This window comes from Apteryx rowi, unplaced genomic scaffold, assembly GCF_003343035.1.
Source record: "Apteryx rowi isolate R43461 unplaced genomic scaffold, aptRow1 scaffold_174, whole genome shotgun sequence".
Taxonomy (NCBI): Eukaryota; Metazoa; Chordata; class Aves; order Apterygiformes; family Apterygidae; genus Apteryx; species Apteryx rowi.
The window spans coordinates 200,804-219,369 of NW_020448019.1; the positions used below are offsets into that span (position 1 = coordinate 200,804).

Genomic DNA, 18,566 nt, shown 5'->3' on the forward strand with positions numbered 1-18,566 from the left:
ATGCAGGAAATCACCCATGAACAAGGTCATATTTCTCTCTGCACATGGCCAGGACAGGATCATAGGGAGCTGAGAGCTTGTGCCGATGCTTTCTGAGAGGGGAAAGGGCTCTCCTCCCTTTGGGACTCCAGACAGGACCAACACAAGGGTGGAAACGGGCAGATGAGGAGAGGAGGCAGAGAATAAGAACATAATCATTGCCCCCGGTCTGACCTGTTGCTGATATGGGTTTCTGGTAATGGATCTTCAGGGAGGAAGGGCAGAAAAACGGACAGAGATAGAGGATTCCTTCCCCTGCCTTACCTCCCTGCTCCTGCATCTTGTCCACTCCTCCTACTAGGGCTACAAAATCTGCTGAGTAACAATATTAATCTTTGGTAAAAGCCTTCTCCAAATTACTTAAGACCTCTTCGGATCTTAAGGTRGTTTTTTTGKTTTTTTTAAACTCCATCTATCAGCATGAACTTGCTCACTGGCTGTGCCAGACTTAAAAGCTTGCCTACTACGTCTCTCGACACCAGCATACAGAGCTTTCACAAAGTTCCTCTTAGGGAGCTGGAAGACCTCAACCACTTCCTCAGAGTTGTTGCTTCGTTCTCAGCAATTCTTCCTCTGCCCCGTTCACCGGATGGATTTTGGATTGACACTGGCATGGATCTTATCTGAGTATTTTCTATTCCTCTGCAATCCTGCTTTGGTGCTTTTAAGACAACAAAGATATGCCTGTGTCTGTCTGTGGAGACAGCTGGAATACCAGGTAGGCGCATCTGCAACTACTGGCAAAAGCAAACAGTTAAGTYGTGTGTGCTCCTTTCCCATAACCAGCAAGAGAAACTCTGCTCTATCTCACATCCTTGTTTATTTATCCAGAAGGTTGGAACCTGCACAAACACAAACTGCTCTGTCCTCCCAGTGCTCGAGTGAGTTTGGGAAAGACTACTCCATTTCAGATGGAGAAACCAAGGCAGAAGCACGATTTGGAGTGATTCTGTCCCACCTCCAYGTCTGAGGCTGAGCCAGGAATTAAACCTGGCCTTGCCGAGGCTCAGCCCTACATGCCCTGTGAGCATGGGGATGGGAGACAAAAGCATCCTCAACTTTTCAATATATGGACGTGCTCAGGACTTCCATTTTTCACCACCCTTGTCTTAGTGTTACCATCAGCCACATTTCCCAAGGGTCTTGAAACCTGCTCTTAAATCACGTTGCCTAAGAGAGGAAACAAGCTCACAGATGTGCAGGTGCAAAAAGCTGTTTTCCTGCACAAACCAATGTGTTTCTGGGCACAGATGGCTGCATGTGCAAAGATGACAGGTTCATGATCAAAGGCTATTTTTGAAGATGTGGGCCTATCTGCTGACATTAGGAAGCAAAGAACTAGAGGGCACACGCCTCTGACCTCAAACGGAAACCAGATCAGCAGCYGATAAACACTCCACCAGGAGACCCCTTAGTAAGGGGGCAGCACTAATGACAAGTTTCTCATTTAAATGTTATTGTGATATCTGAAAAGACTGAAAGAAGATGACAGGGAACGGCCTACTGCAGAAGAGCTCCTTGATCACCTGCCATAGATCACATGCACCGACAGCCTAAAAGAAAAGCAGCAAAAATTCAATCTCTTTGCAAGCCCTTTGCTTGCTTTGGCACCATCAGACAACAGGAAGCAGAGCCTGCGTGGAGAGGCTCATGCGCACACATTGCCCTCAGCTCCACTTCACCGATTTCAAAGGGCTCCCGCCGCCCCCCCCGTAACACGCCGCTGCAGCACTTCCTGACAGATGTCCAGAGGATCCCACAGTGACCACAGTATCCTGCTGCTGCTCTAAAGAAAGCAGCCCAGGGCTGCAGCTCATGACAGCCAAGGGCAGATTTACTCAGCTCTTGGTGTGCCTCAGATCTCAGAGCTGAATAATCACAGCTGGAGCTGGGCAGGGATTTTCTGATGAAATGATTTCTTGCTGGAAAAAAATGTAGATTGGGTGAAACAGAATCTTTTGGCAGAAACATACCAGTTTTGATGAAACATTAGCTGAAATTCTTCTTAGGCTGGGTTTTCTGGTGGAAACAGGATGCTAGGGGGAGAGAAATCCACTGCAGAATATCCAAGAGGCAAGGAAGCACCTCACGTCCCTGGGATGATGATGAGATATCCTGGTTCAAACCCTTTCTCCCCAAGTCAGACAATACTGACCCTGCTACTGAGCAGCCTCCCAGGTGAGTGACCAAACCACAGACCACCTGCACTGACACAGGGCTCTGTCAAACCTGCCCACTGGAATTGCCCCACTTTGAATAAGAATTTTACTGGMAGCTTGAATTGGAGGAGTCATCTTAGTGGGGATCCAAATCACAAGGTCATTCTAGGCTGAGTGTCCTTCAGCTCTTCTCCACTTCTTCTGGACAGCGGTGAAGGAAAAAAGATTGCWTTTGTCTTTTTTTAAATCTTCCCGTCTTCTACCACATGAAATTTTCACTCCCTACAAAAATTATTCCCTGTGCAGCACTAATCAAATCCCATAACCACCCAAAGATGCAAATGACCACAGCAGCTAAGAGCCTCCCATCTCACTCAAGCAGGTTTACTATGACAGTTTCCATTTTGCACAGGTCAAGCTCCTTGTGAGATGCTGCTCTCAGGTGCCATTTATATGCAGGACATTGCAGACGAGGATTTCAATATTTTAAAGACCTTATTTAATGCCTCAAGCCAGTTTTTCAGGCCCAAAGGAACAGAAAATAACTTAAATCTGAGCGGACTAACAATGCAAGAGAAATACCAAATCCTTGGTAGGCACTGAATTTATCACACTGAATTTCTGGAGATTTCTGCTTTACAGTTAGGACTCACTACTATTGTAAGAGGCTTTAGTACCTAAATGCAGTGAAGCAGAGAAAGACTACTCCTATTTTACAGACGGGGAACTGAGGTTCAGAGATGCCCTGGACATGCACTGCATTCATTAGCTTCAGCCTTACCCAGCTGCATCCATGCTCCTACCTACTGCAGCTGCAGAGCAGAAATGCACTGGCTTCAGCCAGCCTGCAAAACATCCCCACGTACTCTGCGCTACAGCAAGTCAGGAGCACGCGCCCAGCCGGCCAGCCAGGCTCAGGAAGCCAGCGGTAACCCCGTTTCCYGCAGCTGCGCAGCCTGCCCCATGTGCCCCGACCACCCTGGGAATTTGCACCGAGGTGTCCGAAGCGGTTTGGCACCGCAGCTGCCTGCCCCACCCTGCCGCCGCGCACGCAGCGTTCGCAGCCCGCTRCGCTAAACTGAAAGCGGCCGTGGTTTACGGTAACAGGCGGCACTGCGAGATGCTGTGGCTGAGGAGAGGACATCCCCGCCCTGCTGGCGCTGGTCCCGGGGCAGAGCACACGGCTGCAGGAGGGGCTGACGGCTGCCCCGGCACCCGCTGCAGCCACCCCTGCACGAGTCTCGCAGCCTCTCGCGGAGGCACCGCCGAGGCCCGGAGGAAACCTGTGCTGAAGCAGAGGACTGGATCCAGGTCTCGCAGGCCTGTGCCCTGACYGCGGGAACACAGCCAACCCAGCACTGCGAAAGCAGAAGTAGCAGCAGAAATCCCAGCACTCACCCAGCACCAAGGCCAGAAAGCAGAAACGCTCAAGTCCAACTGAGCCGGACTTGTTTAGGGCTTGGTGAGGGGGAGAGCACCAGGGAAAACCCCTCCAGGTGGCTGCAACAACATGCTCACCGCCGAACTCTTCAACCTTCACAACTGCTTTCGTATTAGGTGACTCAACACGAAAACAGCACGCTCTGTTATCATTGCTGATCTGCCCCTCAAGCGATGGGACAGATTCCCCAGTATGATGCTGCCTCTCTAGCCTGGAAAGAAGCAGCAGATCAAGCCTAACCAGTTCACTATGTGAGCTTACAGCCACTTTTTGTTCCTAAAACCATGCAAATCTGTCAATGTGAATTCCTGAATCTGGACCACCAGGTTATCTTCAATTTAAATTTTGCTTCCAAGCAAGCATTGCTGGATGCTGCATCTTGTTGCTTACATGCAAAGTAGGCTGTGTTATGCATAGCAAAGGGAAGGAAATCTTTCCAAGTTTCCCTTCCTGCAGTTTTTGCTTCAATTGTTTCATCAAGGAAGGGACTGTCACTCATGTTAATCGTACGGCCCCTAAGTGACATCTCTGGCCAACCCTCAAGCACTGCTGACTGTCCCAGCAATCTATACAAAAGCTCTGGATCAGTTCGGAGTCCCTGACAGGATCTGTCCTTTCAACTCCTTTGTTAAGGCACGGAGCTGCTCTGAGCTCAGGAATCTGTCTGCAACTCAAAACCGACCCCTTCTCCCTCCCGCAAAAGCATCAACCCTGTGTTTAGTGACTGCCACTTCTGCAAACCAAAGCACTTGATGAGATACAGAGTTAAAGCACAATCCCATCAATCTAATGCAGTATTCATTAAAAAACAAACAAACAAACAACCCCCCCACACACCTCCCTGTGTGCATAGGGCAAGCCTGTGGCAATTTGACTACACAGCCACATTCCCCAAGGGCAGCCAAGCCACCCCTCCGAGGTGCCTTGTGAAAGCCTCCCGGGAGCACCGCGGTTCAGAGGAGCGACGTGCGATTCGGACCACTCCTTTTTCAGGGCTGCCTTCCTATACCGCCAGTGCAGAAGGTTGACCTGGACCTGGTCTACAAGGTAAGGCCCAAGCAGACGCTAATTTGTTTCTCTGTCTTCTGAGACAATCAAAGGACGTACGAAAATGCAGGCAGAGCCTGCTTGTGCTTGCCCAAAATATCCCCACAGACATACCCCCAGCAGACACTGGACTTGGCCCAGAGCACCTGTTCCTTATTTGAGGCTACGGCCCTTCCACAGTACGCCACAAGGACTCTAACTTCATCTCAGAGTTTTATACTCCTGCCCAGTGCACATCCATGCTGCCAGAGGGGCAGAACAGGGACTTGGTCTTAAGTGAGAGTAGGTGCACCCTGCAAATGTCCAATAAACTTGAGCAGAGGAAGCCGGGAGCCTCTGCCACCTCGCTGGAGCTCAGGCTAATATGGTCTTATGGAGGCAAGCTGCTTCGCTGCTGGCTGTGCTCTTAAAAGGAGGAACAAAAATCAATACTTAGCAACTTTTTTGACATCATGTTCTAACACTGACACCACTTTATAAATGTGAGCAGGGACAGGGCCAATTAAAGTGTCTCCTTCTCTCACCTGTCAAAAAACAACAAAAAAGCGCTACATTTGCATTTCTAACACGTTCCTGCTTGCTAGCTGTCAGGGTAACGGCACTGAGGAACGGCTGGCATGCAAGGGGAGAGGATGCGATGACACACGGCAGGGGCAGCACAGAACTACAGGAAACCTTTCACTTGCTATCTCTGGAAACAGATAATCAATCAGTCAGTTATGATCAAAACCAAAGAATCTATTTGTATTAACACCTCTCGATACTTTAAAAAACAAGAACCAATTCTCAGCAACCRTAATTTATACCACCAGATCATCTTTCACAACTATCTACAGTCTCATGATCTATCTCACCTTGACCCCAGCTTTTCTTGTCTGTTTGTTTTGTACTTACCTCAGTAACATTCATCACTTTGATTGCTGCTAGCTGCCCAGTCTTAACATGGCGACCCTGTTAAAATAACAAAATACTGTAGGTAAAACAAGGATGCACACTGTATAAATAGTAGCATATTACACATTTTAAAGTTAGATTTGAGTACTGGCTTTCAATGACATATCAGTAACTATCTTGTGACACAGAATTACTAAGGTGAAGTTTGCTAATGTGTAATCAGGCCCATGGCCTTACCATGTTCTGAGGTTAAGTGAGTTGCCTTTCCAGGGCTGAATTTCCCCTTTAGCACAAACAAAGCAGAAATGTCAGAAGACCTCTGTTCTCAGAGCACAAGATGGAAGGAGTTTATGGGTCTCCATCCAACTCCCATTCAACAGGTGCTGCCACCCCACAAACCTCCTCTTCTGGAAAATCTCAGCACAGACCCAGGAGGACCAAGCCAGAATGACCTCCTTGTCCTGCGATCCAGTGCTGCAATGTGCTGGGGAAACACAGCGTCCTGAAGCTGGCACTGTCCCCACCTCCCCACCCACCACACTTGGGCCAGTCTCAGGGTAAAGAGAAAGTTCTGGGCTTCAGGACTTCAGTTTGACAACTTCTATGTGGCCACCAAGAAACTAAAGCTGTACATAATTTTTTTCAAGGCTTTCTAGYGTGAAGTGCTAAGTTTTTCATACTCCCACTGCAGCTGAGTTAACTATGGCTCAGCTACCTCCTGAAAAGCATGTAGAGGCTTTGTACTTGAAATGTAGTCCTCTACGACGGTGGGAAGGAACTCGCTTAGGGCTGTGACCGTGTGTATGCCGACACACGTACCCGCACCTCACTCATGAAATGCCCACAGCCCATGATCATTGTTAAGCAACTGATAACTGGTAATTTTAGAGTAGATAAGTCGCTAGGTTTTGAAGACAAAGTCAGCAAAAGGGAGGAAATAGGGAACAAAACTGTTGAAAGAGCAAACATGATATTGAGACTGACCAAATGTGGTTCATAAGCACGTAAATTAGAAACCAAGATGCAACCAGAAATCTTGCCGTAAATTGCACAATTTCTCAGGGTGGTTAGATCAAGTTGCTCAATAGATGCAAAGTACAAGTGTCCTTTCATAATAACCAACACTAATCTCGTAGCGCAGGATGGTATTGAGAGAGCTGTGTGAACAGTGGATTGGCTACGCATCCTAACTCCTCCCCTCCATCACTCCCTTATGATCCAAATGTTCAAAATGGGTTTGAAGCTTTGAGACTGCAATTTTATTCCTGAAATAACTGCCTGAAAAGCTGTACATCGAAATAACTAACTGCCATCAGTTAAGTAAGACAGAAGAAATCAGGAAAGCAAATATGAAATGCTGCAGTTCACAGACAAAATGATTTGCAGGTGCAATTTACACCTGCAAAATTAAAAGCTGGGTTGATGTCATTTTAAAACGCAGGTCCTATCTGTTCAAAATTGCATACGAGTGTTATTTGTAGGACTAAGCAATTTTGCATCAAAGAAAAATGATTCCTCGTTCTCAGGCAATATGTCACAGTCATGTTTTCTTTTACAGAAAACTAAATCCTGCTGAGTTTTTATATATTGTGTAGCAATATACATTGCTACAAGCATCCTCTTTCTGTGGAAGCACTCCCGGGATTGCAAAGCTCTTTCTCATCAATGAGAACGATAGGATTTATATATTTTCACAGACCTCAAGAGGAAGATAAACGAGGCACACCCTCCCGGAGCCATGGCACACACCCCAGCACGCCTGACTGCAGATCGCACCGTGATGAGCGCGAGCCCCGGCAGATGCCCGCGCTTGGTCAGCGTCCATGGCGGCTGACGTCAAGCCCGGTGAGCGAGCTTCCTCTGCTCAGCCGCTGCGCCTTTGGCGGAGGCCATTGTTTGCAAATGCTTCCAGGCATTGAATGTCTTGGCAATGCAGCGAGAAAGGGCCTTCCACAAAATACAGTGCTGCTAGACACACCGGCACCCTGATTTAACTCCAAAGTTTGCCTGGAATTAAACAGGCTGATAACACCACGGCTCTGGCCACTACGCACCGCAGAAAACCAACCCGTCTAGCTGACAAGCCTCGCCTGGGTTGCTGCGTATTCTGCCAAGAATAATGTCAAGAAGCAACACTGATTTTCATAATTACAATAAAGCAAGGAGATATGTTTCTCTTCTTTACTAAAAAAAAAAAAAAAAGTAGGCTAACATTGCACAGGCTATTGGAAATTCATCAGAATAAGGAAGGGGGAAAGGCTTGTCATTCAATTTTGATTTCAAACCATAAGACCTGGTCAACCCTCCTCTGTAGAGCAGACATCTTTTCTCTTGAAGACGCAATCATCTCCACTGCATGCAAACCTGCTGTTCTCACATACTTTTGCCACTGTAGACGAGAAATGCCAAATCTTGGGAAAATGATTTGGAAAATTAGCATTTGTGGGAAAGAAATTAGCATTTCTTTTTTTTTTGTGGGTCATGCTTCACCTCGGCACARCATATGTGCTCCCACTAACAGACTGCACGACTCCCTCCTGCGCCTGCATTTCTAAAAGCTCCCGTGTCTGCAAGGGGGCTGGCTGCTGGCCGAGACGAGCTCCGTCTGTGCAGAGAGGGCAGGACCATTCCCCGTCCTTGTCTCAGCGTCAGCTCTTCCTCACATGCAGCAAAGTTATTGCTAGCCTCAGGGAAACACATTGGCCTGTATCCAATCATCCCTCTGCACAGGCTCACCTGCAGTAAACGCTCTCTGACTGGGTAAAGCTGCCTTTTCATGGAGGTAAATTACATTACCTCCCTGTACTTCTCACCCTCACGCTTTTTGCTCCTTTATCCTGCAGTAAAATAGAGGCTCAATGCACATGAGACTCCAAACCCTTCTCAAGAGGGGGAAAGGAGAAGAACAGAGAGTAAAGGAGCAGCAAAAACTCATTCCTGTTAGTTCACTTCGATTTTCAAATCACAAGTTATTTTCAACAACTATTATCACATCTTTGGAAAAGGGGTTTCCACGTTTCTTGGCTGTGTCAAGCTTCAGAATCTCCCTTTTTCCCCCACAGAAGTTTGTGCAGGAAAATGCAGAAGGCAGCAAGTTAACTTCATGAAAAGATTAACATATAGATATGTTTGCATCTACATTTCATCATTTATCTGAAAGGGATGGATTCTGAGACCAGAAAAAAAAGAAAGAAAAGAAAAAAAYAGAATACCTTGGAAAGTATAGCTAAGTATATATAACATTTTAATCACCAGATACTAATTTTAACACCACTTTGGCAAAATGTGATTTATGGATTTCAATTATACCTGTACCTTTTCCTAAAATAAAGGATTCATAGTTCCAGTTGTAAGGTCCTTACCTTGGACAGAGAGATGGAGCTTCTCAGAAGTCTCTGCCCTTGCTAATGTAGGTAACAAACACAACACGGCAGAATTACATAGCACAAACCATCATTTCCACTTACCTCTGAGATCATCCCAATATACACACACAMAAAATAACCCCAAACTTCCTTTAAATAATGCCAAAGGAAAAGGTAGCAAGAAATATGGTAATAGGCACTGGAGACAAAATAATCAAAGCACCAGGAGACTTCCTATATTTTATTCAAGAGAGCCTTCTCCTCCTCGGACCCTTAGTGTCTATTTGGTTATGAAAAAGGAGCAGAAACGATGTCTAATGTCTCAAACAACAACAGTCCCCACGGGGTATTTTCCCATAAGCAGTGGCTGCGCACGGCAAGGGGAGCGTGCTACTGCAAGAGTGCGTGCTACGAGGGCTCGCGCCTGCCTGGGCGGACATGTGTCCACATGAGGAAGCCCCTTTCATGCCTGTGCAGCTTAACTGAGCAGCGTAACAAATTGCATGTTACAGTTGCTTTAATGCACAGACTATGACTGTTCTGGCAGTCAGAATTAAAATCGCAGGTTTCTGTCCTTTATACTGGTTTTTCAAACTGTTTCAAGTTTGTTTTCCTTGATATCTTTAAAAGCAGTAAACATCCTGAGCCAAGCCCTGGAGTTCTTGCTAATGCAGGGAGACCAGTGCCGAAGTAAGGAAAGGTTTCAGGGCCTGACCCCTTATTTTTTCATTTATCAATAAATCTCAGAGGTTAGGCAGAGTTCGTGGGAACCCACAACATTGCTACTTCTGCTGCAGCCACAAGGTTGAGCATGTTTGAATTGTTTTTAGAGAGGTGGTATTCCTGGCTTTTTGTTTAAAGCTTCTAGGAGCCACTGCCTGACTGTTTTAACTGTTTCCTGACTGAATGAGATCAATAGATGCACTTACTTCCAGAGAAAAGATAACCTATAAAAGTTCACCCTTTTTGATTTAATCCAGAGGTGTATTCCAAGGGAAGGAAGCACAAGAGGCATTGCACTACCAGCCCTCCGTGGGAGTTCATCCTCTCCAGATCACTAAAGGGAATCAAGCTGCTGCAATTTAAGATCCAGTGTGCATTGCCTCAGAAATTGGGCTGAGTGGAGTGGTCTGTGGGACCCTGTTTCGCTAATAAAAGGTTTCATCTTTCACCCAAATGTTCAGTTTGAGAGCACACTGCAACTCTCAAGAATGCAGCCAAAACATTCAACAGTTCCATCTGCAAATCATGCATATTCCTGCCCAAGAATACAGCATTAAGCACTATCAAGCTCATACAAAGCTTAGACTTGAAGAATTCTGAAGCTCAATGACTTTCTAAGGTTGAAGTTCCTGCCTACATTGTGGTGAGGTATCCAAGCTGGAAGAAATTCCCCCATTAGCTTTGAGTCCAGCTAAATTCCTTCTCTCCCCCTCAAAATATCCCCACATGAAGTCTGTTGCAATTGCCAGTTAGTCACTACAGTAACACTCTGCAAACTTGGAGTCAGCTATATGCATTTTTCAAATCTGCACGCTGCTCATCATGGCCACATTTGCAGGAGATGTTTCATGCCAGAGCTCTGGCTCTGATGAGCTCCAACTGCATTATCTCAGCAGGGAGACATACACATGGAATGGGACGGATCATTTGATGTTATTTCTACTACATATGCATTTGCTTTCTTAATTCAATTAGATAAGGGCAACATTTATCTACATCCTCTGCAGAGAGTCAAGACACGTATTATTCTATGTAGATCAAAAAAGAGTACTAGCATTAGTTGTCAAGCTATTAGCTGATAAAAGGGCTTTACAGGAGTTTAGTATACTTATATAAAGATGCACTGAGTTATGGACAACACTTCTTCCTATTAGGCCCAAGCAAAAATTTCTGGGACTCTCAGGCTCAGGCCGCTATTACAAAGAGAGACCCAAGGTCCCAGTTCTCAGCAACATACACCTGAAATGATAAGATGCTTCCACCAGTGGATCACATCTGGAAAGTCTGGTTTGGTAACTTCCYTCCCACATCCTGCACACCCCTCTCCTCCTAGGAGTGAACAACAGCTTCCACAGGGCTGTCTCTCCACTAGTGATCTGACAGGTCCAAAACGGACAATTTAAAGTACAGACCATGCAAAGCAGATGTCCTGTGACTGATCCCCTTCCCCTCCTCTCGTGTCAATGCTGCGCTCGGTGCCAAGGCAGCCTGCAGCAGTCCTATCACACGCTTCCTTTTTGGCAACAGGTGCTCATTTATTTCCACATTTCTGGGTCTGTCTGATGTAGCTGTCCCCATTTAACTGCAGCAGAAAAAAGTGCATGCGAAGGACAGCGGCTGTCTGCCCTAGGATCCCAGCACAATACACGGCTGGTAGTTTTGACCGCGTGAAAGTCCCCTCATCTGTCTCCATTTCCCTTCTGGAGCCAGAAGCACAACCTCAGCCTTTCCTCCCTTAAAAGCAGCGTTTGGCAAAGCTGCAAGACTCCTATGTGCAGGGATATCTCAGAGATGCCAGAAGCCTCTGCACTTGCCAGCTTTCACCTTGGTGCTCATGCCCAGGGCAATTTCACATCAAACACACACTGCAATCAGCCACACTGCGCGTGCAGTGCATGGACACTGCACACAGGCACAAACAGGTGGAAACACCTCTGCAGGGGCTACGCAAGTCCCAGGTGACCCTTCAGACAGTACTGCCTGCCTATGTAATCCAGAAAGCTGGCAGATACCACTCCCAGGACCTTACATGCACTTCTAGGGTCTGTACTTGAGAGAAAATCCTGACTGTTCAAGGTGGAGAAGGCTTGCAGGGCCAGAGGACTTTTTCATGCAAAGGCTCTTCTCGCAGGATAGCTAAGGCAGCCTGCTGCCACCCACTCTCCGAGAGCAGGGTGAAGGCCCAGCTGTTTAGCTGCAAGCTGTTACTGCAAGGGAACTTCAGCCAGTTGGTTTCCTTTCAAAACCCACTTGCAAACTTTGAAATTTGAGCCCATCTCAGGTAAATCAGTGTGGGGCCCTGCGGTTGCTGACAGACCGCCAAGCTCGGTTTTCCGGGCCCCGACGGATGGGACCCACGCTTCTGCCCCTCTCCTCACCACCCGTTCCATCCTGGTAACACAAGGAAAGCCTTTAAGGGACTATGCGCCAAACGAACAATACTCTGCACGGGGCTTCAGGAAACTCCATTTTCTGTTCCACATGACCTTAACAAAGTCATGATCCTTCTGTTTCCCCTTCCACCTACAGAGGTCTTTTCTGCTTCGACCTAGCTCTTTAGAAGAGATGAGCAATGCTTGCTAAGGCCAGCCCCGGAGCCGGCCTGCCAGCACCAGCCTTGCCGATCGCTCAGGCTGCGGGTAGGCACGAACAGCCTCCAGCACAGCTGCCGTGGGCTCCCCAGGGCACGAAGGAGGATGCCAAGAGCATAAAACTGGCAGATATACTGCCCTTTCACTGCAGTCTAGACACAGCCACTGTTTTCCAGCACATGGCTGCCCACAGCGGACATCCTGCTGTTCCCTGGGGTCTTGACTAATGTAAACAAGTGTACGGGGTTTGGACACCTGGAGCTGCAGCGTTTTGGTGCTGAGAAGTGTCACTCTATGACAGTTTAAAGGAAAGCTCTGCCAGGAAGACTGGTCTGCGCTCCTCTTCTTGGCCGCTGGTACCAAAAGAGGCGAGAGGAAGGACGTGAGATAAACCACTGCAGTCATACCTGGAGCCTTCCAGCTACAAAAACAGTAGTAAGGAGAAAATTTAAATGGGACAGGAATAAATACCAAGGAACAAGATATTAAAAGTTTGGAAGTTTATAGCTTGTTTTTGCTAGTTAATGGTCTGAGGCAGAGCTCAGGGTAGTTCATGCACTGAAAACTAGCACTGGATTTCAGTGATGATTATGGCTCCAGWAAGTCTACTTTGACTGGCATTACAAAGTCTTGGTGACACTTCTGTCACAGTGTCTCTGAACGTCTACTGTATTCTAGAGATGTAAATCAAACTATCGTATTCCTCTAGACCATTTCTTCCTTTTTTTGTGATACTGAGAGGTGCTGAGATGTGAAAGCCCAGGCCTTGCCCCAGGTCAGCTCTGGCATAACCCTTAGCGCCATGTCCCAGCTGTAGCACACCCTCCTTGTAAGTGACTGCTCTCACGCCAGCAGCGCAAGATGCAGGGACTTCTGCAAAACCACAGCCCAGCTGCACCGCCTGAACACTGTTTCTGTTCCAGGCAATGCTGATGATGTGGATGCAACAAAGTTGTCCTTTCACACACATCCTCCCTTCAGCACCCAACTTCCAGACAGTCCTAAATCTCACCCCAAACACTTAGCCAACATAGTACGAACGCTCCTGCTGGGGCAGTAACTGGAGAAAATATTTTCCCTTCCCTGTCCACCATAAGCACCCTCCTTGAACAGCACTGGGATAGCTGTCTGCCATTAACGCAGTGATAGCAAGAGCAAAAAGCCCAGACTGCAGCACTAGAGCAAGCTCCTGAGTTGCTACTTCAGCAACCTAAAGCATCTCCATTGCTCTTGGGCTAACATTAGATGCCACCAACCAAAGTCTTAGGTTGAACCAGGACTGCTTGATTGACTTAAATGTAATGTTGGCTTCAGAACCAACTTTTATCTTCTTACCAGGCTTTTATCTTTATCTTTACCTGGCTTTTATCTTCTTATCAGGGAAGATAAAGTGTGCAAAGTAAGGCCACCCTTGTCCACAGCTGGCCAGTGTGGTCAATGACATAAATATTAATACACTGTAAATAATCAAGACATGCCCTTCAAGGTTTACATGTTTTTTTTCCTATATGTCAATTCTCATACTGCTTTATCATTGGATATGTTCCAGGAAGTTAGGTAAGATTTATCACACTCTCAGAAGAAATATAGGCCAAACTATAAAGCTGAACACTATTTAGCATGCCCCTAAACTGAAGCCATAAAACATTAACAGTARAATCTAACAAGTTTGCACATAGATATATAGAGAATGAAAGTTAATTAATAACATTCAGTAGACTATAAGGCAAAGTAAGTTACATTAATGAAGAATTATTAGAGCTATATACTATTTATTAAAAAAATGAAAAATTACTCAAAAATTAAGATGTTACACTGCATTCCAAACCAAAAATAGGATAATTTTGTAAAGATTAGCAAATATATGTAGCAAAAATGAGCTGAATATGCAGTGAAAAATGAGCTCTCTTCCTAGCAAACACCACTGCCCTATTTCTGCGCAAAGCAGGCCACTCTACCACTCCCACTGCTTTTCCCCCCAGCTTTGTTTTCTCTTGTCTCAGAAACAGATAAATATTTTGTGCTCATCTGAAGTGAAAATATTAACTTTATAAAGTTTAAGGTATAAAAATTTGGAATTTCTCTCAACCGTTATGTCACATGCTTAAACAAACAAACAAACAAACAAAGTCACTAACTCATAACACTACAGAAGACAGTTAGTTAGCAGCAGTATAGGGCTTCCTATATATTAAAATAGCAGCACATTAGTCAAGAGAAGAGACTACAACATCTAACTTTTATCAATTATTTAAAACTCTAGCAAAGTCCACACAGGCTAGACGGGAGGGATGAATCAGGATCATTTGAATGATACTGGGCARAACAACCTTGATCATTGGAGAGAAAGGACATTTCTTCACCCTTGCTGCAAATGACTATACCACAGCCCTCATTATCTGCAAAACCCAAGAGGCACTCAGCTACCAGAAACAGTTTCTGTGTCTTTTTTTTTTCTTTTTTTTTAAATCCTTTCAGTTCCTATTTCCTCCCATTGTACAAGTGGAAATGCAGATTGCTTGCTTTGCCTAATGTTTGTCTGTGTTTGACTGCAGACCAGTGGGAAAAGAAAATGAAACAAAGGAATGGATTGAAGTCCTTTAACAAATATGTATTTGAATATCTACGTTTTTGCAATACCAGTATGTTATTCAGTTTTGATCAGACTACCAGCCCTATGCAAAATACGAACCACTCAAGGCTACTGCCAGATCATCGAAGACTGAACCAGAGATCAATTGGGGGGTTCAAAAGCATCAGCACTAGCTGAAACCCACCCTCACTGAGGCAATTCACATTGCGGTTAGCAAGGTCAAGCTAAATACTAAGCACTTGTGAGAATACAAGACTAGTCATKTTATGGAGAAAGTAATTTTGTCCACTGCTTATTCAAAATCAGGGTGGCTATCAGAAGCAAGTGTAATCTCCCGCTCTCCCCTGCTCATTTAGGGGAATTTGGGAAGTACCCATCCCCGYGGCTTCCCCGGCACTCAGTGAAATGCAGACATGGTACTTAAAGTCCTACTGCCATGTGAAGTTGCCAAACAACGCGAAAGGCATGCAGAACCGGGACAAGGATAACCTCTTTGGTTCCTCCGAAAGCTTTGCGATCCCCTGATACACCTGCCAGCCCGTGGAGGAACGAAGCCCAGGGGCATTCCTCCCAAGAAATGCTAAAAAACACCCTAGCCCTTGGCGGAGAACAGAGGGCAGTTCGGAGCTGCAGCTCACTGAAGCACGTAGCTCCTGCAGCCACATCTCAGGCCACCAGCTGCTGCTGCGCTTGGGGCTGCGCTCACTGCCGACAGGCAGGGCTGTAGGTGGTGGAGCTGCTCCTGGCGATGGACCAGGCTCCCGCTGCCTGTCACAGGGCTGCACCTGGCCCACACGGTTTCATATCTGGAAATACTTCAGGGAAGTCTGAGGGGAAGATTAAAACTCTCCCAAATTCCTGTTGTCCTCCGTTCAGGAAATCAGCCAGCTGCTCAACTTTCAGGGCGTGCTTCAGGCCCCTCAGCTCCCACGGGACGTCGTCGTGCTCCCGCAGCAAAGCCTGCGCTTAGCCAAGCACCCTGAACAGCAGCCAGGACYGGGGCAGAAAGAAAAGCAATGTTTTGGGGCTAAATGCAGATCTAGAGAGCAATTTAGAGAGTGAAGGGGAGGAGAGGTGTGAAAAGCAGGCTGCTCAGCTTATCCTCCTTCCTCATATTTTATTTATTGGGACATAAAACCCGATTTCTCTAAGCCTAAATTTCAGTATTGACATAAGTAACGGTTTAAACAGCCTTGCCATTCATCCTGGGTTTAAACATTTGTCACGCCTCTTAACATCTGTTGAAACATACTGTAGGGTTCCCAACCTCAGAAATGCAAGCATACAAGGATGCTGCTATCGAGCCGTGCCAAGAGAGCGGCGATTTCGCAAACACAGGAGCCTTTCTTCCTCCGAAGGGCTCAGCGGTGCCGCAGCGGGAGGCGCGCGGGCCGGCCGCTGGGACCRTGCAGCCGGGCTCCTCGCTGCCGCGGGCGGGCTGGCTGCAAGTGCCCTGGCACCATGCCAGCTCCGCTCCACACCTGCGCGGCCCGGCGCTGATTTATGAAAGCAGAGGCCTGTGGCACCCAAGTTCTATTCATCCAGAAAAACAAACAGTTTAGGGGAAAAACAAAAAACAACAACAAAAAAAACACTCAGGCTTTGGAAACCTCTCATTTCATAGTGCAAGACCTGTTCAAGAAACTAAGTCTCGGGTGAGGTAGCAATTCCTCCACCCCAGTGAATGTTCTCTGCCTGACTCATCCATTTACAGAAATGCAGGGAACTAGAGGACATCTGTACGCAGCACATCCCTTCTGGGCTACACCACAACCAGTTAAACGTGCCTCCCCAGCCCCATCCCGCTAAAAGGAAGCGGAGGTCTGACTTTACGTCAGCGGAGCGGTGGCTGGCCTTTTGGAGCAGGAATCCAAAGGAGAGGTTTTCTTGGCTCACCACCACCATGAAGCTCTGAAGGCCAAGCTGCACAAACCAATTATGAGTCCCATGTTATGAAATTCGTGTTATAAGTTTGGAAGTAATGCAGCTTTCCCAGATTCACCCTAACAAAGAAGGCTTTAATAGTCTGCTCTCCCACATAAATATAACTTTGCATGCACATATAAACTCTCGGTAATTGTATCACTGAATTTTTTAAAATTGTGATAAAAATCCTTTGTGTGCAATAAATGTTGTAATTCAGTTGAATTTTCTCTTGCGTACAATGCAGAACATGGATGAGGCTCTGCACAGGTTAAAATTGTGGTTTTTAGAGTTTTTTTTAAATGGAATTTAAGGCCAGCAGAGTATACAACTCTGACAGAAAATTCTAGCAGAGATGACTGCAGCTACAATAATTTTAAAGGTGATTTACTTTTTCACTCCAGTTCTGCTGGTGTTTTTCTTGCACAGATTACAATGGCACGTGGATATGTGTCTCTGTACATACAGCTGTGTGAGAGAGCAAACATGGCTCTGGAGGGGACAGGCGGCCCCTTAGCCAGTGCGCTGAGCAGCATTAAAATGCACTGCGAAAATAATACACAGGTGCTGCAATACTAAAAATCTGTGGGGCATTTGATGGGTTTCTCTTCTGGTCTCTGAGCCTTTCCTTAAATACTTCATGACAACTAGCCTCCTACAACTCTCTTTTCCTGAGGTGAATCCTGAAGGCAAAATCCTGAATCTACTGAGTTCTGCTGTTGAGTTTAGCAGATCTGAGATTTGCCCAAAGAAAGGTCTTATTTTTCACACATACACACACGTCTTCACACAGTATTTCACTTGGAGGTGGGAACACCTATTCTCAGTGTCTCCGTTTGGCTCCATGTGAGGCATCATTTGCAAAAATAAGAAGGGAGCTAATGGACACAATTAGTCTGTGAAAAAACACATCAGTCACCAGATTTCTGAATGAGCTCTGTACGAGATGAACTACACGGCACTAATCTTGCAAGCAGTCAGTTCCCATTCTCTTCAAAAACCCCATTGGCCAGATGGTCCACGAAGCTCAAGGGAGAAAGAGTTAAAAGTTTGAGGAGATTTTCAGTATAAAGTTGTTTTCTAAAATAAAACCAGACTATTTAATTATTCTTAAAAGAAGTCAAGTATACCTTGCTTTTCCAATTAAATTAAGAAAGAATTGTGCTTCCAAGTTTACTTTCCTAAAGAAAAATCTGAATTTGAAAGGAGCCTTGGTGTTATTCTTTTCTAAACTAATCAGCTTAATAGAGCAAAAGCCCAGTTGGCAAAGGCTCTCCTCTCGAGCAAATTAAAGGTCGGATGGGCAATAATAGTTTCTGAAGAGCTACAAGCAGTTACTTTTCAATGCCATATCTTCCAGTTCTCTGTATTACTTTTAGGGATTGAAGTCAATCAAGGCAGGGAAAGAAATGAACAGTGAACTCTTGAGAGAAAAAAAAAAAGAAACCCACCCTGCAGAATAATTTCAAGAAAATAGCTAAATGCATTACAGCTGAAGTGCTGAGGAACCTGAAACGGCACTGAAGAGCAATTGCCAGCACCCGTAAAACAAAAGCAGCAGCTAACTCATGGGAAGAGCTGGTAACAAAAGGGACCACCTGCACTAACCTCCGAAAAAGCTTTACCAGATTTTGAAACTCTGATCTCTTTGCCTTGTCCTGTTTAAAGAATCCAGGTTCATTTTGTTCAGTGTAAGATGAAGCTCACTGTATAGTGAACTATACATTTGGGTAAAATAAATGCAGAGCCCCTGCACTGGCCAGGGACTGACTTGCTCTCCTGGGACCTGCT

General features: G+C 46.1%; 1 protein-coding gene across 1 annotated transcript in view; it reads right to left on the minus strand.

Annotated features, from left to right (window-relative positions):
* Positions 1 to 18,566, minus strand: part of NRK (Nik related kinase) — a 101,546-nt gene that overhangs the window by 65,523 nt on the left and 17,457 nt on the right. Inside the window, exon 2 of the mRNA XM_026061025.1 lies at positions 5,581 to 5,637. Within this exon, the coding sequence (XP_025916810.1) occupies positions 5,581 to 5,595 (15 nt within the window). The 5' untranslated portion in view covers positions 5,596 to 5,637. The remainder of the gene's footprint in view (positions 1 to 5,580; positions 5,638 to 18,566) is intronic.